At 31.7% G+C, this 26,318-nt stretch overlaps 5 protein-coding genes across 5 annotated transcripts; 2 read left to right on the top strand and 3 right to left on the bottom strand.

Annotated features, from left to right (window-relative positions):
- The first annotated feature begins 3,616 nt into the window (after positions 1-3,616).
- On the top strand, positions 3,617-11,091 carry edl (ETS-domain lacking). Its single transcript, XM_070645746.1, has 3 exons — positions 3,617-4,226; positions 10,212-10,477; positions 10,544-11,091. The coding sequence occupies exons 2-3, from the start codon at positions 10,246-10,248 to the stop codon at positions 10,762-10,764; spliced, it is 453 nt and encodes a 150-aa protein (XP_070501847.1). The 5' UTR covers positions 3,617-4,226; positions 10,212-10,245; the 3' UTR covers positions 10,765-11,091.
- A 1,768-nt stretch (positions 11,092-12,859) lies between these two features.
- Positions 12,860-13,991, top strand: LOC139094273 (ceramide-1-phosphate transfer protein). The gene is made up of 2 exons (XM_070645279.1): positions 12,860-13,056; positions 13,117-13,991. The coding sequence occupies exons 1-2, from the start codon at positions 12,941-12,943 to the stop codon at positions 13,625-13,627; spliced, it is 627 nt and encodes a 208-aa protein (XP_070501380.1). The 5' UTR covers positions 12,860-12,940; the 3' UTR covers positions 13,628-13,991.
- On the bottom strand, positions 13,817-17,178 carry LOC139094270 (uncharacterized transporter YutK-like). Its single transcript, XM_070645275.1, has 7 exons — positions 16,916-17,178; positions 16,211-16,412; positions 15,615-15,801; positions 15,358-15,497; positions 14,673-15,300; positions 14,289-14,616; positions 13,817-14,228 (listed from the first exon to the last, which is right to left on the bottom strand). Exons 1-7 carry the CDS (start codon positions 16,964-16,966, stop codon positions 14,016-14,018), a joined length of 1,749 nt encoding a protein of 582 aa, XP_070501376.1. The 5' UTR covers positions 16,967-17,178; the 3' UTR covers positions 13,817-14,015.
- Positions 17,179-17,332: 154 nt separating this feature from the next.
- On the bottom strand, positions 17,333-19,648 carry LOC139094271 (uncharacterized transporter YutK-like). Its single transcript, XM_070645276.1, has 6 exons — positions 19,550-19,648; positions 19,143-19,308; positions 18,904-19,090; positions 18,071-18,838; positions 17,688-18,015; positions 17,333-17,628 (listed from the first exon to the last, which is right to left on the bottom strand). Exons 1-6 carry the CDS (start codon positions 19,598-19,600, stop codon positions 17,413-17,415), a joined length of 1,716 nt encoding a protein of 571 aa, XP_070501377.1. The 5' UTR covers positions 19,601-19,648; the 3' UTR covers positions 17,333-17,412.
- Positions 19,649-19,888: 240 nt separating this feature from the next.
- Positions 19,889-22,851, bottom strand: LOC139094269 (uncharacterized transporter YutK-like). Its single transcript, XM_070645274.1, has 6 exons — positions 22,588-22,851; positions 21,697-21,895; positions 21,454-21,640; positions 20,627-21,394; positions 20,245-20,572; positions 19,889-20,186 (listed from the first exon to the last, which is right to left on the bottom strand). Exons 1-6 carry the CDS (start codon positions 22,636-22,638, stop codon positions 19,968-19,970), a joined length of 1,752 nt encoding a protein of 583 aa, XP_070501375.1. The 5' UTR covers positions 22,639-22,851; the 3' UTR covers positions 19,889-19,967.
- Positions 22,852-26,318: the final 3,467 nt, after the last annotated feature.

The raw sequence follows: 26,318 nt of genomic DNA on the forward strand, positions 1-26,318 counted from the left end.
TAAACTAATTTCCTGACAAATTGATTTCATTCATTGAATAGGCTTAAGAAAATACATGGAACTAAAATTTAGTTCTTTTTATGATTCTGCACAATCTTTACTGTTCAGGTATAAATGTATTCAGGAGGAGAGGAAATGCATGTCTTATAATAGACATTCTTTTTTAGAGAAACAAAAGGCGAAAAACCAAATAAAGAAGAATGAAAACCTGCAATAGTCAAAACTGATCATTTGATCCGATCGAAACTGTCTTTAGTCACCTGCTGCAAGATGTTTTCGTTTTTAATTCACTCACTTGCACGATCCTTCGATATTTCATTATGTTATCTGATAGCTGAACATTTCATGATGCTCATGTATCATGTGGATGTTTAAATCATCAAATCTGAATGTTTGTTATCTTCCTTCTTTCAGTTTTTTACTACCAAAATATATTTTATAGCTTTTAGGAATATAAAAAAGGTTGAAGCAAAACAAGAAACACAAGGCGGAGAAGTACACAACATAACGCAAAACTACATCCTTTTCCTATATCTTTTTCTCTCTTATTTCTTTAAATAACAAAGAATTGATGAAAATTGCTTCTTTGACTCCTCATATCCGCTAGAAAATGTAACCAAAGATATTTTAAGTCTTAAAAATTTCCATCTCTTGGGGTTGTGTAAAATTAGAGACTTCCAACAACGAAGTGGGAAGTTAAAATGCATCAATGAAATTTGAAACTTAACACACGACATAACGTAAGTTACTAAATTAGATAGTATGAAAAATGTTGAAAACTATGGCACGTTTTAAGAAGACTGAATGTTCTAATTGCCAATCAATTAATTCTATTTTAGGAAGACATAAATCACCAAAAATATGTATGTGCTGTTCCACATGTATTGGAATTTCACCATAAGTTTTGAATTATTCATGAAGCAATTGGAAATATCCTTTCTCCTTCCATGTAAATCATAAACTGCCCATTAACATCACAATAGAATTTTTATAACATTTTTAGCATTGAGGAATCCCCATCCGTAGCCATATAATGGTAAAATTAAATATTCCACATACCAAAAAATCTTTCTTCTTTCACATTTTACCGAAACTAATTTTCATTCCTCTGCATCCAGGAACTGCATACTGTTTTCACAGATTTTTTGTTTGTTTAAAGAGTGAAAATAGGAATAAACAACTAAAGTAAATAAATAGAATTATAAATAGTATTTACAATATTCTAAAGGTGTTTTAAGGAAGAAATTTATTTTCACAACTTTTACAATTTTTTCAATGCTTACTGATGGATTTTTCGATGCATTTTGTCGATCATACAATTTGCTTGAGAAAAATTAGATGTTTTAACGTTCATTTGAGATTTGAATAATATTTATTAGACATAGTTGAAAGCCCTTCTTCACACGAAAGGTACATTTGTTTTTGAATTTCGTAGAATAAACATCATTGTGAAATTATAAGTACGTAAGGATGACGGAATAATTAAACTACATTCATCACAGTTACCAAATTAAGACAATCATCTCCAAGAATCTAAGACTGATTTTAGTTTAACCTACCGAGTGTCAAAGTCGTCTTCAAGAATTCAAAGCGCTAATTGATCATAATTTACTGAATCTACAAATTTAAATTCCAGAAATTTCTTAAAGACAAATGCTGTTGATCTATGGAAATATATCCAAATGCGTCATGAATAACTAGTTAGATTGTCAAAATTTCCAACTTCCTCAAACTAAATCGAATAATGAAAAGGAAAAGGAAAGAAGTCCTGACATATATAGGACTATATGTATTTTGTGTACATCCTACAGGATGTTTAACTTTATAATTGAAATATATTCCATAGCACATTTCTGAAAATGATATTTGTTTATTTTCAATCGCTTTTAGCCTTTGGGTATTTGGACATAAATGACTCGAGAAAATTATGATTGATATGGTTATAAAACCAAGAAGCTTAAGCTGAACATGTACAACACAATAGACAGGATAGCGATAATGTTTACTTTTAATTTATCTCTTGTGAAAATGAACGGAAAAGTGCAATTTAGGGAAAAAAATGTGAACAGAAAGGAAATTGTAAAGAATTCCGAAAGTGAATTTTGAACAATGGATCGGAATTGAGAATTTCCGTTTGAATTGGCTTTTACTGACATCAAAAGCAAATACATATGACATGAGTATGATTGAAATCGATATTTTAGTCTTTAAATATTAGGCATGTGTGAATCCAATCAAAATATTGTTCTTAAGAGAAACATGCAAAGGATTTGACAGGGATTAAAAAAGAGGAAACTGCTGTGCCTAGAAAGGGTTTTTTTTTGTTATTCTCGCAGCATTTTTAATGAATCATAAAATATTCTCAGTTTGCCTGCTCAACACATTTTTTGCTCTTGATATTTTTTCGGCAAAAAACAAATTTCTTGACTTCCGTTTCTAATTTTAAAAAGCAAAAATCCAAAAGAAAAGAATACAAAACGTCGTCATTGTTGCCTTTATTACACACATATAGTTAGTTGACTACATAGAATTGTTTGCTGTATGTGCATGATGTTTTGTGAAGGAAGAGAACTGAAAAGGAAATCCCCAAAAAAATTTGTTGTAAATTATTCTTTCATTATTTTCTTAACATTAATAAAGCAATTAAATTTACTCTATTATATTCAATTATTTTCGTTATGTTTTGATTCCGGTATGTAATGAGTATACGGGAAGTGCAGTAAATACTGACAAAAGTAAAGTAATGAGTAAAGAATTAAAAAATCAACTCCATGTCCATCCATGAAAGGATAGAAATAGAAGTAGGAAGGATGTGCATTGTTCTATGTGAACCTGCATCCTTTTCTCATACGATTGTCTATTTGGTCAACGTATTTTTGCTATTTCAATTTCCGCCTTACACATTTCAATTATTTATTCTCACAAACAATTTTTTGTGTTCATTTATTGCTTCCCTTTTTTGTGAATGAAGCATTTGAATGAACGGAAAGAGATTTGTGAAAGGAAAAGGAAGACGCAGAATCCATTCTGGAGTTACAACTTGACATTCATAGCTTTTTTGTCAATGAATCAATTTTAACGCATGCTCATTAAAATCTCATGAGATCCAAACAATCCCAAAAAGAAGCGAATTGAGATGTTTATGTTGATTTATCAAATTATTTTGATTCTTTATTTAATAATTTCCTTTTCTTCTAACAACATCCATCAATCTTCTCTCTGTCTCTTTTTCCTTACGCGTCAGTCATAATTGATCATCATATCGTAAGTAAATAATATGAATGAATCTTTTTTTTGGACATACATAAACCAAATAAAATTTAATATCTCTTCTATTCTTCAATGATTATCCGACTCTTACTTCTTCTTCCATCGGTGCCTTTTCCTGATATCTTAGAAACATGTGCATGACATATACATTCATTGATTTATTTGTGTCTATACAATTAGGAATGGAGCTAGTGACTTCTTCCCTTGCAACAACTGTTGTGAATGAATAAAAATACATCAATACAGTCATATGTCTATGACTGTAGTTGAGAATATGTTCAACAGTTTGCTACGTAGTCGAGAATTACGTTTCATTCATGAATTCAGTTTAACTTGAGATCTCATCGTGAAAACACGCAAGAAAAAATTTGCTCCAAAAAATAAAAGTTATAAAGTAAGAAATAGTCAAGAAATCTCTCGAGTGGAACTACGGCATAAGTGCATTCATAGTGAAATTTCCGAAAGAAAAGAAGAAAAAAAAAGAAAAAATTAAATTAAATAATAACAATTGTGAAGCAGCAAGAAAAGAAAAGAAATCTCAAAAGCTACAATTAACTGTAAAGTAATTACTCAAGTGTGGAAAGGAATGATAAATAAAATTGTTAATTAAAAATTTATTTAACCGCGAAGACCCCTTACATTTCCTATTCAATTCTTCTTTCTTGATATCTATACGAAAATACATAGAAAAAATTCACGGAAAGAAATAAATAAATAAATTGAACTAGAAATATAAAGCTTTATTGGGCTCACTTTACAAATCAACCGCAACCAAAAAAAGAAATCAAAAGGCAAGACAGAGAAAGAAGGAAATCGAACGGATTGAGAAGAAGCGAAATTTACACAAACATTTAGAAGCACCATCTGCTACTTTAATTTCAAACAAATTCTCTTATTTTTTGTGAACTATTTAAAGCATTAATAATAGAAGAAGAAAAGAGGAAATCCCGTGGAAGGTAAGAAACATAACATTCTTCTTTTTCTTCATTTGTTTTTATATATTTTCATATGCCGCCGCATTCAAATATCAAAAAAATCTCTCATCTCTTAAGATGATCCAGGAAATTACGATTTCCTCACTTTATGTATCAAGTAGTTATAAAGAAACTACTTAGTTTAAGTTAATTTAGAAGCGATTCTATTGAGAAATTTAGGGAATCTTCGTGTGTATAATATGCGGATAATATACGCACGTTGTTTACTATAAATACATGACGTCATGTCGGCTTTTTATTATGTCTCAACTTTTCATCATCTCTAGCACATTTTCCGCTATTAGATGAAAATAATGTAGCTACTACGTACTCATTTAATGCTTGTCAATATCTTTCATGCAATGTTAGTGAAGGTAGTCGTTCATAAATTACGTTTGGAATGTCTGTTTCCGTTTCCTCTAAAGGTTCTTCAAATTTTTAGGATACGACATATTAGAGTTCTTCTTTTAGTGTAATTTCATTTTACATTTTGTGACGTGACTCTGGGTTTTAGTGTCACTAGTGTTCTAATATGTACCACTCTAAGGTCACTATAGTACCCTAATAGCAAACTGGTATGTCGGAATTCATAATTCTAAAGGTACTGCCGAAGAAAGTGGCTTCAGATCTAGTAGATGTTCCTTAATTATAAGCTAGCTAACTAGCTTTGTGCTTACCTATATTTCCTCATATTTTCTGTCTACCTCATCCACTTCAAATGCATTCCAAGATAATTGATACAAAACAGCAGTCTGCAGACCGACATGTGATTACACATGACGAGTAGAAAATTGCCGCTAATCTTAATCTTTCGATGAGTATGAAAAAAAGTATTTCATAACGTTATCAGGTTGAAATTTTAAAAATAGTCATCACGGTGGTGATTAATTGTCAAAACACTAGAATTGCTAAATCAATTGTACTGTTGTTTCACTTCCTGTAATTTTTATAAATTCTTGCTGATATCAGCATTACAGTCATATTATTACTATTTTTGCTGTTATCTGAGCTTAGTTTTTTTTTATGCGAAAATGAATGCATGTAACAGGAAGCGCATTTTGTTAATTAGATATTTTTTTCGCGATGACAATGGCATGAATGTAATTGGATTACCCCAAACGATCAGCATTTCAATTGTCTTCTTCTTTGATACGTCAACAAAAAATTGTCGGCTCAAAGTTCGTTACTTCCTTCAATACACTTTAATTATTCGATTAAATCACATCGTGGAATGAATGAGACACTTGAAACTTGAATTATGACATCAGATTCTTTTGTGAATTGCCGGTAATCTAAATTAACATACGATGTAGTTATTGACGCATTCCAAACATGCTACTGTTTTCAATTCTTTCTTATGCTTCTTCTTTTTCACATCCTTATTTTAAAAATATACACAATAAATAAGTATTACAAGGCCATTAAAACTGAAAGCAGAGAAACTTGGATATCCTGCTTTATTGTCAGTTTATTTACATTCCTACTTACTTCTATTATTGTTGCTGGTATGTGGCAAGATCTAAGCTTCCTCTTTAACATCAAATTTTTTATTGACTGATTAACTCTTTCTTCTATTTCCCATTCAACAGTTAAATTACACAGTCTGTTGGAATTATATTTGGTGCGAGAAGGAACTAAGATCCCTTCTTTGTTGCGCATTATTTTGTAAATAAATTCAGTTTAATAACATTTTTCCTTTTGTACTTCCTTATTAACTATGTACAAATATATCCGGTCGGATTTTGTTGTTTTTTTTCTACCCAAAAAATTAAATGATACAGGCGCTGCTTATTTTTTTTTGGGGAATTAGATACTTTTTATTTATATGCATCCTCATCCGAAAACATAAATTTTAGTTAATTTTTTTGCCTGCCTGAAATATGCAATTAATATGTCAGCACAGCATACACAATATGTATAAGCATGCCGAAAGCTAAAAGAGAGAGCATGACTAGTCGGAAGGGAAGGCAAGAAAGAAAAATTGCAGCAAATTAAATTAATATTTAATCATATATCCATGGACTTGTTAAAAGTGCTCTTAATTTGAGGAACGAGAGAGTTTCTCCCACTTTATACCTTCTTAATGTCTCGTAATGATAATGCTTGTTGAGGGATAAAAATTCACAACAAATCGTAAATCTTACTGATTGAGGAAAATAGTCTATTTAAGTGGATGAAGATCTTTTCCTTCTTCTTATTCCTCTCATTTTCGTTCAAAAAATACAAATTATAACTTCCGTCTTGCTCTCTATTTTTACACACGACAGACTTTTTACGCATATACCTGACAATCATATTTCTTGTACATTAAATCACTCAGAAGTCTTTTTAGGGCACCCTGAAATTATAATTAGGTAAAATTTTTCAATTTCCTTGATATTTTACCTCTCTCGCGCGTCACGTTAATTGCTTATATGTTCCATGTGATTTTTCATTCCTTCTTATTCCCCCTTTTTTGAGGAAAAAAATAAATAATAATAATCCCGAACTACACACAGCAGCAAATCTTACTTTTGCGTCACAACTGTGTCAAAGAGAAAGCTTCATCCAATTACATCTCGTAATCCCGAGCGACATGATTGAAGAAGGCTCCGGCATGAAGTTGTTAAATACTCTGTTACGCTTCTTTTATTACATAGACATGACTCTGTAGCAGAGCCTTCTGTTTCGCCCGGAAGTGACATTTTTGTGCACCTTGTCAATTATGTTATGCTGCTCGGGTATAAAAATCAGAAATTCCTACGAGTCATGTGTAAAAATGTTGAATTATTATTTCTTTCTGTGTGAGATTTTGCAGCTTGACAGCACACATAATATTTAGTGTAGAGAAAAAAATGTCTCTGGAGATCTTCAGATTCGTTGACTGGAAATACAATTTCCTTTTCCTGGCTTAAATCTCTTATTTTTTTCATCTTTAATTTGTGTCCGCTTCTGTGACAACTTCTGTGACTGTTTTATATTTTTTCGTCTAACGATATTCATTGGATATCGCGGTGCTTATATCTAATACTAATGATTGACAATCAATCCATAAAATTTTCTTATCGGTAACATCCTGTTTCTGTGGAACATTATTTACATCAAGTGAGACACAAAAATGAGACTGTGAGAAAGTCACGAGAATATAATTTGTTATGGATGAGAAATGTATATGAATAAAAAATCTACTGAATCATGGAAAAAGTTCACAATAACGGAAGCTCCATCAAAACTGCTGTAGCATGGCATAAATAGTGAGAAGAAATAATGATGTAGGAAAGAAAAAAATTAAAAGATCTTCATGTAAGATTGTTCAAAATGATCACGCGAACTTCTTTTAAGAACTTGCCGATTCGTCATCCAGCCACGGAAATGAGAAAAAATTTTAAAAATCCAAAAAAATATATCCAATTGACAGCAATTTTTTTACATAATTTTCAATACATTTCCACTTCCTGTACATCTCTCTATGGCAGTAATAGCAGCGGCAACGGATGAACTATCTATTTGTTATTAAAAATAACTCACTCACACTGAACTTAGTAACTAAAAGAACCGGCTATTTTGAATTTTAAATAAGTTGAAAGTAAATAATATTGGCCATTACTCAATGGCAATTTCAATGAGAAAGCGATACGCGAAAACCATTAACAAAAATCATTTCTTTACATCCTTACCCTCCGTTGATTGACATGACATCGTCGTCGTCGTCAGCAGCATCATTGTGATGACATAAATGGCTCATCAATTCGGATGAGAAAGAAATTGAAAAAGTTCATTAAGGAAAATAAATTTTCATATTTCAAACTGTTGAAATGAGTTGAAAGCAAGTTGCGAGATTTCTTTTTCACTTCCCCCTTCCTTCTTGTCATTTGTCTCTCGATGAGTTTTACTCATACTCATCTATTGGAAACATATGTTGCCCATTAAGATATTTTTTTATACAATCCGAAATGTGTGTATAAATGAACAGCAGTAGCGATATTTTTACACTGTCGATTGACAAAAGTGCATTTTCAATTCTGGGAGGTTCCAATGGATTTGTAGAAAATAGGATTTCAATAGAGATTATTCCCGAGCAGCACAATTTGGTCAACCGTCTCGGTAACGTCAAGGAAACTGTGTGTCTTGCCGTTAAACAGCAAAGTACCAGTATGCTGTGCTACTCGGGATTAGGCTTCACTATCTGAGTATCTGACATGTGGGTGGCTGAAGAACACAAGAGAAGAGAGATTAAGACAATTATAATTTTTTCATTGGCAGACTTACTTCGCTAGTCTTTATTGCTGGCAATTAGCACGGTGTAGCCAGCGATAAAACCAGATCCTATTGATCAACCTGTGATTCTGTCTTAGACAAGTACATTGTACTTTGAGTCCGTATCAACCTTAATAGTCATTTAAGTACGACACACAGTATAATAAATATATTCACGGAAAGAATAACAAATGAACGATAAGCACTTCTGTGAGGCTAAAAAACACAATTAAAATAATTGCTGAGCAGCACGTTGTGTCTGACAATTTCCCGAAATATAGCCCAAAGTGATTGCATATTAAGTGCATGTGAAATATTTATTTCATCACTTAAAGCGCAATAAGTCTCTCTTTCTTCCCCTCATGCATACATGTCGATAATTAATAATAGATTTCCGGCTGTTTATGACTTTTTGGCATTCTTTGTTTACGTTACTTAAAGAATAAAAATCTTTTCTCTTCCTTCCCATTCTCATTATTTTCATTATGCATTTCGTCTAAGTCCCTCCGTACCTTAAAGCCAGACACATCAATTCGATCATAATGTGCTTTAATGACTAGAGCTATAAAATCTTTAAAGCACATTTAGATTGTAATCAAGAGCATTTTCAAATTAATATAATTGTCCCGCCTGCAAAAATCTTCATCGTCGTTTCCTATCGTCATCAAAAAAAGAAATTACATAAACGCTGTATTTGTCAACACACTATAATTTTCCGATTGCCATAATTTATGTCAGTAATGGACGTATTACGCAAGGTCATTGTCTGTTAGTCATTTACTCTATTATCAAAATTAAACTTTTTTGTTGTAGTGCATTAATTGAGTATGAATGAGGAAAAAAAGCCGGAATCTCATTTGATGATAATACAAGTATCTAGGTACGAACGGAATTCAATCGATGACACAAAAAAGAGACATTATTGTATTCTATCTTTCCGGTTTACAATTTGTTTTCACAGATGACCTTTTAAAACAATTTTTAATCTAACAATTTTTATCAAAAATGGTAAAAAAGCATTTTCAATGCCGCATCGCCATGTACAAATATGTCTTAATCAATAATGAATGTTGGTGACAGCAAGTGTGTAGTTAGGGCATGAATTGTTACTTCTTGTCACGAAATTGACTAGATCTTGTAGTCAAAATTGACTACTGGATCTTGTATTTATGGTTCAATAGGAAGTGCCTCCATTGATATACATTCCCAACTACATCACTGACTGGCATTAAAGTGAAAATGGCTATTATTACACCACAAAATTGTTATCATTCTGCACAAACAAAAAAAGCTGTAACTTCCATTGTCAAAAGTACAAATTCAATTGTTGTTCAATTTGATCGGACGACAGGAAATGGCATTATACAATTCTGTTTTTGTCTCATTGCCGTTTACATCTTTCCTTCTCTTCTCGAGCCCTATTACTCGTCTCACTTACTCACTCTTTTTCCCCAATTCATCCAAAATAAATTGAAAAAGAAGGAAATGTGTTTTCATATAGCAGTTAGGTATGATATCTATAAAAAAATTGACGGGATGTATAAGTGCTGTTTTTTTTAATTGAAACACAATAAAAATATTTCAAATAATAAAATTGAGCATATTCAGTACCGACATAATCTAACATTGAATCCGCTCTTGTAATTTAATCTACGGTATATAATTTTTCATAACTTACGGTTTATTCTTATTCATTCAATTCATTTCCGATATTCTCTTTTCTATTTTCAGACTTTAAAGCAGCATAAAAGAAATAGCAGCAAAAATGCAAGTTGAAAGTAATAATAACAACGGTCTTCATAACCGTGCACGTCTTTTTGCCAGAATACCCGCATCGATTGATCTTCGTTCAGTGACAAATTGTCAAGCGGAAAGTGAGAAGCATTGGAAAACAAATCAAAATCAAAACGGAAGTAGCTTCACTAAACCTCTGCATGTAAAGACATCAAATTTAGAAAATTCTCTTGTTAAGCTAGATTCTGATGGTTTACCACTAGGTATGTAGTACAAATATTTATTAATCCATAATTGGAAGTGCTAATTGAATTTTTAATTCATAATAGATCCACGCGACTGGACAAGACAAGATGTTAAACGATGGATAGTAAACCTAGGCAAATCAGAGGGAATCCATGACGTAGATCACATTTCCGATAAATTTAAGATGAATGGAAAGGCACTGTGCCTGATGTCAGTTGAAATGTTTTTAAGCCGCTTTCCAACAGGTGGAAAAATGCTTTATCGTGATTTTCGCCTCCGACTTACGAGAGCATTAAGCTTATAAATTTATTCATGAATGAATGAATATTGTGTACATAAATTACATTTTTGTGTTACCCATTCTATTAAGATTTTCTTTTTTAATCTTATTCTTTCATAATTTTATTTCTATCTCTTATTTAAGACTGTTCATTCACTATAAATTACATTCATTTACCAATTAGAATTTCATGAAAAAAGCTATCATCAAAAGGAAACAATAATTAAGTTTAAATTATGGAATAAGAATTTCATTAGTTAATTTAAGCTATATGCTAGTCAAGCCTAAGATTATGTGTAAAATTATAATTAAAATATGTGAAGAAAACAATAAAATATTTTGCACCAATAACCGTTGAATTTATTTTTGAATTTTTCTGTCTGGGGGTACAAAGATTTTAATTTACACAGTTGTGTGCCCTTTTTGTTTACAATCTTTCCATCCAATCTAATTTTATTAATTTTTGTGGTTTAAAATGGATAATTTGCCAAGTGAACTGATGTATAATATTCTTAAGCATCTCGAGCAAAAGGATCTATTGAAGTGTGCAACTGTCTGTAGAAGATTCAATGAGATCATCAACTCTTACAAATTAATTAATACATTAGTCATTCAAGACAATTTTTGTGACTCATCACTGCCGGTTTTTAATAGAAAATATACCAAGGTCATTATTAAAGATAATAATGTAACCAATATTTTGAAGTCATTACAAGCAACTGGAGACAGCATTTTGGAAGTCAAATTTGTTCAACATAACTCAACTTTGGAAACGATTACAAAAACATTGAATTGTATACCAAATGTTAAAGTCATTACATTTTACTACATACGCATTGAGGATGAAGATGAAGTTGTTAAGGATCTTGTGCAACCATTATCGCAAACTATCGATTTACATTTGTTTGAGAGTGATCCAACAATCTTCAAAGTATTAATAAATTTATCCGCAAAATCAATTGAGCTTAGATTGTATGGAGATTCACCTTACTACAACTATGAACACTTCATGCCATTCATGACAAAACAGAAGGAATTGAAATCATTCCGTTTAAGTGGCATTTTTGAGAGTAATTTGATGTATGGATATGTTCCAAGAGGAGATTATCGCTTGACAGAATTTGAATTATCCAATTCTGATCTTGAGGAATGGATTCATCTTGAAACTTATCTTAATGAACATGCTGGCAGCTTGGAAAAATTGCATTTCAAAGATTTGAGATCTTATGATCCATCACCTATCATTAAAGCATGTAAAAATCTGAAAAAGCTTTCAATATTGGAAGAAATGAGCATCAACGACATCAATGAAAACATCTCGTCAGTTACTGATCTTTCAATTGAAAATCCAAATCTTTCAATTGGTAAGTTCACTAATTTGAAGAAGCTGTTCATGCAAAATGCTACTGCTGAAGTCAATCGTGTAATATTAGGAAGTAATATCGAGGATCTAACAGTTAGATTTGGAACTGTCGAAGGAATTCAATGCGAGAAGCTTAAAAAGTTGAGATTAATGAATATCGACGGTCAACTAACTGAAGAATTCTTCAGGTATCACTCAAAAATTGAGAATTTGAAGATTGAAAATCATTTCTTGCTTACTGATGCTTTACTGGAAACAATTGTGAGGAACTTGCCGAATTTAAAAGTATTAACAATTTATGGCATGAATGATCTTTCATCTCGTGCATTTGAAATCATCAAAACTCATTCCAAGAAGTTGCGTGTACTGGATACGAAAACTTGGAGTCAACGTTTCAAGAGTGTTGACTGGAAGTGTCTTTTTGAAAGCAACAATGGAATTGAGATTTATATTGAAATATTTAATTTCTAAGCAGCTATTAATTGCCTACTTTGTATTATATGATGAAGCATAAAAATTGAATTTACTAAATCAGCATGAAATTTATATTTTCATTAACAGAACAAATGAAACTAATGCCTTATTCTTATCATTGAAAATGTTTACAAATAAATGATACTTAATCTTTGATAACATGTACCGAAACACAGGAGATTAATTAAATTATCTTTCAGTTTTTATCGAAGAATTAACGGATTTTCTGATTTCAAAATTCAAAACTGCCCACAAATTTCTCAGTATGTGTTTTCCCCTTGAATATAAAAGTTATTTCTTCGTGACAATATTTTAATTTAATTCATTAGTTAGATTTAGTGAGGCTAATTTGATTTAATTACAATGGATTCTGAACTATTTGATATATCAGTAGTAATTGATCGTTTTAAAAAAGCATCCACAAGTGAAGATGATGTCTTATTGGAGCATTATATTGAGGCATTTAAAGAAATTTTGAAGTAAGCATAATTAATTACACAAAAGTGACAGTAATTAACATAAATTTTACTATTTTTTAGATTCTTCAATGCTATGGGTTCAATATTTGGATTTGTATCTTCAGATATCAAGACTAAAATTGGAATTATTGAGGAATTTAGATTAAACAAAGAAGTTAGTGATAAGTTTTTATCTGTTAAATCTATGATGGATTATGAGATGTCAGCCGAACTATTGCAAAAGAAGGATTATGTTTCTGGATGTAGAACACTTTTGCGTTTACATAGAGGTTTGGACTTTACACGTAACTTTCTGCGGAAACTTGCAGAATTAAATCCCGATGATAAGACTAGTGATGCCTGTAAAGTCTCTTATCAGGATACATTGGCTCCTTATCATCCATTTCTAATTAGAAAGGGTGCGAATTTAGCAATGTATGCCTTGCCCACCCGTGATGTTTTGCTAACCAAAGTGTGTAAAGACGTCAGTTTGTCTGTTAAGGCACTTCCTGAAATGCTTCAGTATACTGATACAGTTTATGATCGTATTCAAGCACTTTACAAATTGAATGACCTTCTAGCTCTTCCATAAATGACTATGCATAATCAAGTTATTATATTCGGCATTCCCTTTCGCTGACAACTAATCAATAAGAACTTTACATCAACCGTTTTGCTCAAAGCGAATATCAAAATTACCTAGAAGAGTTTTACTTGTTGATATAAGTTCGTTCCTTATGAGTAGGAATCATAAATCATATTAAATATTTATCTGTCCTTATTTTATCTTATTTTTTGCACTTGGATAAATTTGTATTTATTTTTTCTATAATTAATACCTTATAGTCATGTTCTTGATTTGTGATAAACCGTAGCATGATACAAGCTTAATATTAAAAATATATAAAAGTATCAATATTGCTCACAATATTTTAATAAAGTTATTAAAGCTAGAAGTTTTATACCTTGAATTTTTACATTCATATCTCCATCTCGTCAGTCATTAGTAATCCTGCGATACTAGCTGTACAAAGTGTCACAAAACATCCAGAGAAAAAAGACTTAAGGACAACTTTTGTAAATGCAGATTTCCTTTCAGGTGCTAAAGCTGATAGTCCACCAATCATAATACCAATAGATGCTGGATTAGCAAAGCTGCATATGGCAAATGTTGCTATTGCTGCAGACCTCATCTTTTGAAAAAACAAATTAAAATTAAGGAATTGAGTAGTAATGCACTCACTAAAACTTACAGAAATTTCTTGATTTGCCTTATATTCTCCTAACTTCTTGAATGCAACGAATTCATTAATTATAGTTTTTGTTCCTATGACATTTCCAACTTTATCACAATCTTTCCAATCGACACCAATCAACCAACTTATTGGCATGAATATCTTGCCCAAAATAAACTGAATGTCAACGTTATCAAAGCCCATTAATACTGTAATCCACTTCAGTATCGCGTCTGCAAATGACACGAAAGCAACAAATGCTACTAAATTAGCAATTATATTGAGAATCAATGGTATGGCTTGACTTGCTCCATTTGATGCTGCATCTAATATTGATGAATCAGTTCTATGAAAGAAAATTGCTTATATTTCATTTAATCATCAATAACAGACATAACTTACGATTTCTCCAATTCAATATTACTTGAGGATGTCTTAGTTTCTTCAACTTCTGGATAAACCAACTTAGCAAAACACAACGAAGCTGGTGCAGCCATTACTGTTGCTGTAATTAAATGAGCAGGCTTAGCTCCAAAAGCAATATATGCTACCATGGTAGACCCAGAGACTGTCGAAAATCCGGAAACCATAATTGCATGTATTTCAGAATGTGTCAGGTGCTTGATATAAGGTCTGATTATTAAAGGACCTTCCGACATTCCCAAAAATACATTTCCAGCTGCATTTACACTTTCGCAAACAGTTGTACCTAGGATTGACTGCAAAAGCCATCCAAGTTTGAACAGCACCCATTGTATAGCTCCAAGATAATAACATACTGAGATACACAAACTGAAGAAAAATATTGTAGGAAGTACAGCAAATGCAAAAATCTGTTGTTCATAAACAAGTTCATTTCCAAAAACAAAGGCAGATCCATTCTTTCCATAATTTAGAAAGTCTGATACTTTATCGCCAAAGCACTGAAAGATGTCACGTCCAACTGTCCATCGAATAAAAACGATTCCTAAAATGAACTGAAATATTCCTCCACATAGCACTGGTCTCCAGATTATCCTTTTGTGATTTTCTAAAGAAAATAATTTGCATTATTTAGTTCCATCACATAGTTAAGAGGGTATTTTACCAGACATGAAGAATCCAATTAAGCTGAATGCAGCTATTCCAATCAAAGCTCGAAGTCGAGAGAAATCTGGATATGTTTCGTAAATGATGTATCCCGAAAAAGCTGCTGATAATAATATGATGGTGGCTATTTTGGCTGTCCTGAAGATTAGAACAATTAGGAATGACTGTAAAGTTAAATTATGGAATGGCTCTAGCGGTGCAACATTGTCGGTAAGGCATCACTACGTTTACATTTTAACTGATACTACTACTTACAGTTTCTGTAGAAAACTGCTTATTAAATCATGGATTGGCTTAAATACTCTATTTTCAATCTCTTCTCCCAAATATGGCTTAATTACATTGTAATACAATATTCCTAAATATGTTGCTCCATAAACAAGCAATAGCATTCCATAAGGTGAACATAATGTTAGTATGCAGTCCTTCTGACATGTATCTCCTTGAAAACAAGAAAATTTTATTTAAGATCTGTTGGTATTTCCAGTGAGGAATTAAAAGTTGACCAAATGTAAAGAGAATCATGAATCATCATGGAATTAACATTTATACACTAACAGTCAATGATTGATGTATTATTGTTCCTCAAATTATATTTGAAAAATTCCTAATTATTAGACATTAAATCGGCACGACACCACAAAACACTTTTTACATCATGTTCTAGCAATAGCGGTGTGTCGAATTTTTGTGTACGCTCTGAAACAGTGCTGCCCGAACTTTATTGTGCAATGGGACAATTTGATGGCTGATAGACAAATTTAACAATGATTCGGTGGAACACTAGAGCACCGCAACACACACCTTGGACAGCACTGCACTAATATGAAGGCATAAACAAAATATCTTACTGGTTGTGATGAAGTGGTAGGAAGCATAAAAGAAATACGACACAAATATTAGATGTAACATGCTAGATGTCAACAATCTATATCTATTCCTTCTTGTGTCTGATTGTTCATTACTTCCATCATTTCCGAGATTCATCAGTGTTAAGTCAATATTTTCTCCATTGTTTTTGTGCTGATAATTATGACTTCCATCATCTTTCTCCTGTAAGAGAAATGTCCAAAAATGTAATTAAGATATTAATCAACAATAAACTTAATAGCCGGCCAATAAAGCAAGTAATAGCCTTATATAAATAAGTGAAAGCATCTTAAATACAAATGAATCACAAGTTTGAAATACCCGTAATAAACACATGTGCATGTACCGGTTATTATAATGCTAATCTTTGCGTCAACAAGTTGTTGTTTATTGGATGTCAGAGATTATACAAGAAAGAAGATATTCTACATGCTTTAAGTATTGAATGAATGTTATCATAAATTTATTGCTCTTATTTCCAAACTACTTTACTGAATTTTCTGTTGTCCGAGGTTAATGAATGACTAAGTGTATGTGATGTTTATAATGAAACGTGATAAGGCTTTCACTTTAAAGTACTTGCAAAATCCTATCCATAAAAAATAATTAAAGCTCATGAACTGAAGCGTATTTGAAGGTTTCTATGGATATTCACAACACTATTAATTCTCAAAACTTGTTTGTACCTTATTTAAATTTTCTGATGACTCAAAAGCTATGTTTTGTATGCCACTCATCTTTGACTGGAATAATTTACTGGTAATACAATAACAACTCTAATACATTTTATATTAGGAACAAAATCAACAACACATCGTCGAAAATGTACTATTTTCTGGTTCTATGAATTTAACGATCACTTTTGGTTTGGCACAAAAAATACCAAAATGTTTTTAAAAATAATACCGCGCACGTCTTAACGCTTCGGCGTTAGAGTTACTTGTGAGAGCTAATTTAATGACTACAACAAGTCTCTCAAAAATAATACAAAACTATTCGACGTTTTTTCCACAATACCTCGTGTTGTTGGATATGGATATTGACACAATGATACACGCTCATTAAATTTTCAAACAGAATGTAGCTTTTAAATAGAACTTTGATTACTTTAAGCATGCTGTAAATATTTTTTTATTATCAAATTTCCCTGAAAATTTCGCAATTGACAAATGTTTACTAAGATTTATCTTTCTATCATTTCATCAGTCATTAGTAATCCTGCAATACTGGCAGTGCAAAGTGTCACGAAGCATGCAGCAATTAAAGCTCTAAATGCAACTTTCGTTATTGAGGGTCTTCTGCTTGGTGCTAGTGCTGATAATGAACCAATCGCAATTCCAATGGACCCTGGGTTTGCAAAGCTGCAAATTGCAAAAGTTGCTATTGCTGCTGATCGTGGCTGTAAGAAAATACAATTATTTAAAGAGGATAATCTCTTATTAAAACAGCATAACTTACGGATATCTCATTTCTCTCAATATAATCTCCTAAGACTTTAAAAGCTACAAACTCGTTAATGATCGTTTTTGTTCCTATGACATTGCCTACAGCTTCGCAGTCTTTCCAATCAACTCCAATAAGCCAACTTATGGGCATAAATACCTTACCAAATATGAATTGAAGATCAATGCTTTCAAAGCCCATCAGACCAGTAATCCACATTAGTAATGCATCAGCAAAAGTAATAAGAGCAACAAATGCAATTAAATTTGCAATAATGTTAATAATAAGATCTGTAGCTTGACTTGCTCCATTAGATGCTGCGTCTAGAACTGAGGTGTCATAACTGAAAAAAGCTGTATTGCTTTGAAATTTTATTATAAAAATCACAACTTCCTTACGATTTTTCTAACTGGATGTTGCTTGATGATGTCTTACTCTCTTCTGTTTCTGGATAAATTAATTTCGCCATAAATAAAGACGCTGGTGCAGCCATTACTGATGCAGTAATTAAATGACTCGGTTCCGCGCCAAATGACGTATATGCAGCTAAAACAGAACCAGATACAGTGGAAAAACCAGAGGTGATGATTGCGTGAAATTCAGAATGTGTAAGATTCTTAATATGAGGCTTGATCATAAGTGGTCCTTCGGACATTCCTAGAAATATGTTTCCTGCTGCATTTACACTTTCGCAAACAGTAGTACCCAAGATTGATTGTAGAATCCATCCTAGTTTGAAGAGGAACCACTGCATTGCACCGAGATAATAAAGGACAGAAACCCACAAACTGAAGAAGTAAATGCTTGATAAGATTGCAAATGCAAATACCCCTAGTTCAAAGACTATATGATCACCATAAACAAAAGCAGCACCCATCTTTCCAAAATCCAAAAAGTCAGATACTTTCTCTCCAAAACATTGGAAAATATTTCGCCCAACTGGCCAGCGGATGAAAAGAACTCCAAGAATAAATTGAAAGAGAGCGCCACAAATGACTGGTCGCCAATTTATGTTCCTTGGACTTGCTGAAATGGCAAACCCAACGCATATAAACACTGCTATGCCTCCAAGTGCTCTGAGACGTGCAAAATCTTCGTATGTTTCATACAGGATGTATCCAATAAATGCAGCTAATACAACAATTCCCAGTATTATACGAGAAACCCTGGTAATGAAAGGAAGGTATAATTAATTCCTATCTAGATGAGACCAGCATTTAATTATACTTACAATGTTTTGAACAAACTTTTGATTCCTCTTCCAATTGGACTAAATATTGAATTGACAATAAATTTTCCCAAGTATGGCTTAAGGATTTTGAAATAGAATAGACACACATAAATAGTTCCGAACAAAAACAGAAGCATGCCATAAGACGAACAGAATGTTAATGTACAGTCTTGCGTGCATGTATCCCCTACGGAAAGATTTAAATTAATTACAATATTGATTTAATTCAAAGGACTTACTTGTTGAAATGTAGTAATAAGTGACGTAGGAGATGTATGTAATGATGATTCCATGTGCCAGCAGCAGAATTAATATCCTTCGTATGAAATGTCCACGTGTTTCATCGTTCTTATGAACTGTGTTCCTTACATCTAAGTCTTCAAAGAAAAAATCATTCGGAGAATTCTATAAGAAGTAAATCAAATTAGAGCAGATCACAAACTGCTTGCTATCGTAACGCAATTCACAAATGCTTCAACTTATCAAGCTCTTATCAGTTTGAATAAAATGAAAGTTAATTAATTTATTGCATTGATAAGATAAATTCTTGTAAACTCATTCATTGACTGCAGGAGGTGTGCATTAAATGTAATAGATTGATGAATGTTATGATTGTTTATGATTGAAAATGTAGGTGTGTACTTACCTTATGTAAATTCCCTTTGAATGAACTTGCATTAGCTTCAGTTCCATCCATTCTAAATTTTTTTAGGAACTTCTAATTTTTGTACTTCTAGTCTTGATACTTGATGTTTTCACACTACTTAAAAGAGAAAAATAATCTTATAGGCTATTTAGACTTTGCTAGCTATTATCTCACCCACTGATACTGTACCTATTTTCAATGACGTGATGATACGTATAATCTATTCGACGTAACACTTAAAAATGAAACGATATAAAATCGTAGATCTTTTCCAACTTTCGCTTTTGTTTGAAAATGTAATTGGCTGAAAATGCTTTAAAGTTAAACAACAAAATAATCTTATTGGATGAGAGAGAGAGCTCTTTCAATAGAAAAGCTTTTAATTATCATTCTTAAGTTTACAGTATAAAATTTAAAATTAATTTCCTTCTATCATTTCATCAGTCATTAATAATCCTGCAATACTGGCTGTACAAAGTGTCACAAAACATGCAGCAACAAAAGCTCTAAATGCTACTTTTGTGATAGACGATCTTCTTTCAGGTGCTAGTGCAGATAGTCCACCAATCATAATACCAATTGATGAAGGATTTGCAAAGCTACAAATTGCAAAAGTTGCTATTGCTGCTGATCGTGGCTGTAAAGGATTAAAATTAATTAAAAAGCTAATCTTTTAATAAACCAGCATAGCTTACGGATATCTCATTCCTCTCAATATAATCTCCTAATACTCTAAAAGCTACAAACTCGTTAATGATAGTTTTTGTTCCTATAACATTGCCTACTGCTTCACAGTCTTTCCAATCAACTCCAATGAGCCAACTGAGAGGCATGAATACTTTTCCCAAAATAAATTGAAGATCAACATTTTCAAAGCCCATTAATCCAGTTATCCATAAGAGTATTCCATCAGCAAATGCAACGACGGCAACAAAGGCAACTAAATTTGCAATAATGTTTAAAATCAAAGGAATGGCTTGACTTGCACCATTTGATGCTGCATCGAGGACTGAAGTATCAGTTCTAAAATAATTTTCATATTAATTTATTAATCTTTAACGGCAATAAGTTCCTTACGATTTTTCCAACTGGATGTTACTTGATGATGTCTTACTCTCTTCTGTTTCTGGATAAACTAATTTGGCCATAAATAATGAAGCTGGTGCAGCCATTACTGATGCAGTAATTAAGTGACTCGGTTCTGCACCAAATGACATATATGCAGCTAAAACAGAACCAGATACAGTGGAAAAACCAGACGTGATGATTGCGTGTATTTCAGAATGGGTCAAATGTTTGATGTATGGCCTAATAATCAATGGACTTTCACTTTGACCTAAGAAAATATTTCCTGCAGCATTTACACTTTCACAAACAGTAGTACCCATAATGGATTGAAGAATCCATCCAAGTTTGAAAAGGAACCACTGCATTGCTCCGAGATAATAAAGGACAGAAACCCATAAACTGAAGAAGTAAATGATGGACAGGATTGCAAATGCAAATACTCCAAGTTCAAAAACAATGTGATCACCATAAACAAAAGCAGCACCCATCTTTCCAAAATCCAAAAAGTCAGATACTTTCTCTCCAAAACATTGGAAAATATTTCGCCCAACGGGCCAACGGATGAAAAGGACTCCAAGAATAAATTGGAAGAGAGCGCCACAAATGACTGGTCGCCAATTTATGTTCCTTGGACTTGCTGAAATGGCGAGTCCAATACATACAAACACTGCAATGCCACCAAGAGCTCTCAGACGTGCGAAATCTTCGTATGTTTCATACAGAATGTATCCAATAAATGCAGCTAATACAACAATTCCCAGTATAATACGAGAAACACTGATAATGGAAAGAAGGTAAAGGTTATTCCTGTTTGATCATCATGCAGGAATACTTACAAAGTTTTGAATAAACTTTTGATTCCTCTTCCAATTGGACTAAATATTGAATTGACAATGAATTTTCCCATGTACGGTTTAAGGATTTTGAAATAGAAAAGACACACATAAATAGTTCCAAACACAAATAGAAGCATGCCATAAGACGAACAGAATGTTAATGTACAGTCTTGCGTGCATGTGTCCCCTACGGAAAAAATTAAATTAATTATAATATTAACTTAATTCAAAGGATTATCTTACTAGTTGAAATGTAGTAATATGTGACGTAGGAGATGTAAGCAATGATGATTCCATGTGTAAGCAACAGTATCAATATTCTACGTATGAAATGTCCACGTGTTTCTTCGTTGTTGTGAACTGTGTTGTTTACATTTTCGTCATCCACATTGTAATCAATTGGAGGCAAAACTATATCATCTTTTCTTCTGCGAAGCCCATCCTACAAAGAAAATGTTTATTTTTATCAGCACTTGTAGTTTTTAAAGGCACTAAGCCGTTTTGATTGTAATGATGAATTACAAAAAAGTGCTCCAGGTAGCAATTAAACACACGAAATCATGAACGTGTGCGAAAATGTTTAGAAAACAACAATTTAGAGTGACTTGACGTTTTTCTCGGATTATCTTCCTTCCTTAGCGTGATTGCGCGTTTTACTACATCAACGATTTGATAAAGTTGAACCCTTATCAATGAACTTTGATTTCGAGAATCCACAAAAAGTTATTCATGAATTTTTGAATGGATTATTACTTGTAAATAAACAGTGAAATCAGGAATGAATCAAAACCTTATCAATTCTACAGAACTTGAATTTTTTATTATTTTATGGAACCGATAAGATAAATACTTGCAATCACCGCTAATCTATAGAATTAATTTTCATAAATTTCTTTATACCTAATTTAATTTTATATATTTTTATCCATTTAATTTTGACAATGATATTTGTAGGTTGCTGCCAATAAAAGCTATAAATCAATTCAACTTAATTTAATCTTGAACTGAGTTATCCGATAAATTTGATAGCTACTTCTAATATTGAATGACCTTGTCATTTCTGATAAATGCGTTTCCTATTCAACAAGTTACGTCAATCCTATCCTTATCGCATCATATTGTTCCTTTACTTACTTCATTTAAATTTTCTGAACTTAAATATCCATTATTATCTACACCGCTCATGATGTTTTATTTAAGCTACGCAAATAGCTTCTTAACATTTAAACACACTAAAAAATTAAGGCACGTTTAATCCGATAAGGTTTATCCTTTAAGCTTTGATCTTGTTGAATATTTCAACTATTGTGCCATGAAAAACTTGATTGAATTATTTTTATAGCAATTTTTGATGAATACGACTTCTCTATACAAGGTAAATCTTGGAAATGATAGGTGAGTTGTTATCGTGGAACTTAAAATAAAATGTATTATTGTTATTGTTATCAAATATCAACTCAAATACATAGAAATATCGTTTTTAAAAGCTTTAATGAGCTTTCGTGTGAGCTTTTATCTTGTTCAATCTTTAAATTCATTCAAAAATAAGGTATAACTACAGTAGTACATTATTTACTATATTATGAGATTAGGAACATAAGCACTAAGCATCAGAGATTTAGGAAGTTTAGTTATTGTATCAAAGTGTCGCTTAAAAATACTTCAAAAATCATGAGTAATTGAGTTTTAGTGATAGTCGGTGATAACATTCAAGGAATAGCGTGTGTAAGAGTTTACGCCATGACTTTTAATTGAAATTAATCTACGCATTAATGCTTTTAAATTATTGTCGGGAGTTGATTAGGGGTCGTTCACTTAGTAGATTCGTGATTTTTATGTTAGGGTTGTGCTATGTTTCGCAGTAATTTCGACCTTCAACCCTTCCACTCTTCTATGCTACATAATCGTAGAGGAACCGCTAATGCAACATAATATTTCCTAAGTAGCAATTAATGAGTCATTTTCTGATACCTTATTAAAAATAATATATTGGCAAAAATCTAGTACGATTTGCATTTTTCATTAGTATTCTGGTTATGCTTTGAAAATTGCATTCAATGTCTAAATATTCGTAATTGAATAATCATCATATTCTACTAAACTGATTACTATGGAAGTAGCTAAATTAAATGTCATTTTCAAATGACTTTATGACACGACGTTAACGAAATCGTATTTCAGTTTAAGCAGTCAAACTGTATTACCGATACTTAAGTATAATTGATGAAAATGAGTAATTTGTAGCTGATTAAATCATGTAAATATTTATTTTCTAGACTAATAAATGACAATTATTTTTTTGAAAAGCTTAATGCACAGCAATATTTTAATAATTTCACCCATCAATCAAAAGTCTTATAGAGCGAAATAAAACGAGCATGATAATGACCTACCTCAACATGACCTCCACATCTTTAAAAAAATAATAAAACAGTATTCTTCGTGTATGTACTGTGCAGTTCAATAATCTTAATATAATCGAATCATAAAGTTTTCGTTGGTTGAATTTTAAATAAATAATGAAGAGATTGACACGTGATTTAATTAATAAATTAATCGAACGTGTTAATTCTCTTTACGCTTATAAGATTATCAGCAAGGATATTAATTCTTGTTCTGTTTCTCACTTTTAATTAGGGTTTCTGAAAAACCGCGTTTTTTCAAAACCGCGGTTTTGCGGTTTTCCAAAATTTCAAAAACCGCGGTTTTGCGGTTTTTTGCGGTTTTCAATTTACATACAAATGTGTGAAATTTTTTGAAAAAAATTTAATTTGGAGTTTTATGCATAAAAGTATTAAATCTTTCTATTTTACTCCATGTTATTTAGATTCAGTTCCAAATTGGTTGAAAAAATAGTTTAAAAAATCATTGAATGTAAAAACTTTTAAATTAAAGTTGTTCTTACCAGTTTGCAAGATTTTAGTCCAGTTTTTCAATGTAATATAAAATTTGACTTTTTTTTTTTGAAAAATTATCTTCAAAATTTACTTTTTGTTGATTTAAGTAAACTTTTTCATACAAAGTTCTAAAACTGCGGTTTTTTCTTTCAAAAACCGCGGTTTTTTTAAAACCGCATTTTGGGTCAAAAAGTGCGGTTTCGCGGTTTTTGAAAAACCGCTTTCAGAAACCCTACTTTTAATGCATGTAAACTTAAAATCGAGAGAGAAAATTGACACGTTTTTGTAAATTTCAAGAGAAACTATCACTAGTCGCATTAGTCTCTCAAGTTAATGTAAAGTATAGTGCGTGTATTTCAATCAGTTGATGTCAGATCGAATTACTTTGTTTACTATTGATTGACCCCCAATGATCGGTATGGATTTTATTGTCAGTTACTGATTTTGAAGCTTTGTCGTATAAGATTATTAATGATAATATATCAACTGTCGTTTAATATTTAAATTGTATTTGAGTTTGAGTTCGGTTTTTCCCCTTATATAGTTGTTTGCCCCTTCATGTAAATATTTAGTTTGTTTTCGATCTTCATACAGCTAAGATCATATTTTTACACATATTTATTCGTCCAGCTGTTGTTTGTTGGATAGGAAGTTGTAAGCTCCTTCATTTACAAGTTATAGACAGTTTTATATAGAAAAACTGCTGCCAAAATATACAACAAATATTAATTAAATTTCGTTAAACATCTTTAGGTCATTTCATTGGTTTTTTGTGGCTTGTCTGCTTATTTATGGATTGAATAGTTTGTAAGTATATCTGCATATCAATCCTTCAATTACAAGCTTTGGACTTTCTCGACTTAAAACAAAATTCGTTAAATTGATAAGACAACTTGAAAGCTTCGACTGTTTTGATCTAGCAATAATTAAGTGTACTAAAGATTTTTATCAACAGTGATAATTTCTTTTAGCACAACGTGTGGTAAAAGCAATAGCACCGCAATTATCGAAAGGTTTTTCTCATCATAAATTATATTAATTGACAATAAAATCTTATCACTAAGAGACCGTTTTATGCTTACTATGGTCAATAAAAATAATGGATCTATTTTAAGAGCTCTAATCTAAAATTAAAGCTGTAAAGATTTGATATGATTGATAGTTGGAAGCTCTATTTACTTAAGAGACAAAAACAATTAATTAGGAATTTACAATTCGATTGGGTATTAATGGTCTGTAGTATAGTAATATAGATAAACGGAAAAGTTGTAAAGTGTACGTAATATAAAGTTATTATACATAACAAGACTTTGACAAGGCTGATTCGTCATGACAGATAACGACAATGACAGTAGAATTTTTTTTTTTACATTTTTCCAATTACATATTTAGTTATAAAATTGCGCATATAAAGCTAAACATTTGCCGCAGATTCGGTGTACTATCATAATAGAGAAATACAGATTAAAATTAATTAGAGGTTGTCGTATATATTTCGTTATTCATGCGCAAATTAAATACTCATAATGATCATACTGTCTACGTAGTATCGAATTATGATATTGAGAATATGCGCACTGTAGTTGTGAACTAATAACAAAAGAGCTTTATGCGCGATGAGAAATGAATAGGTCACAATATAAAATTCCATAGCACATGAGTCAACTGAATTGTTCACTTGCTTTTGGCACACGTCGTTGTCATCAATCAAAAAAATAGTCTGTATATGCGTTTAACCATTAAAAACTTCATCAATCAACAGCCATTAGAAAGTGTTTTATGTGTATACAACAGACAATATTATTCAATTCAGATTATAATGTGGTCGTACATTATTTTTATGTATTGCAAATTAAAATGTTACCATTTTTCTACTTACTTAATTCTCATTCATATAGTCAGCATACACGGCGGTATATACATACAATAGAGTGAAAATATCAATTTTTTGTGTACATGATATAAAAT

This window comes from Chironomus tepperi, unplaced genomic scaffold (assembly GCF_022539635.2).
Source record: "Chironomus tepperi strain 1889 unplaced genomic scaffold, CSIRO-AGI_Ctep_v1 contig_354, whole genome shotgun sequence".
NCBI classification, from domain to species: Eukaryota; Metazoa; Arthropoda; class Insecta; order Diptera; family Chironomidae; genus Chironomus; species Chironomus tepperi.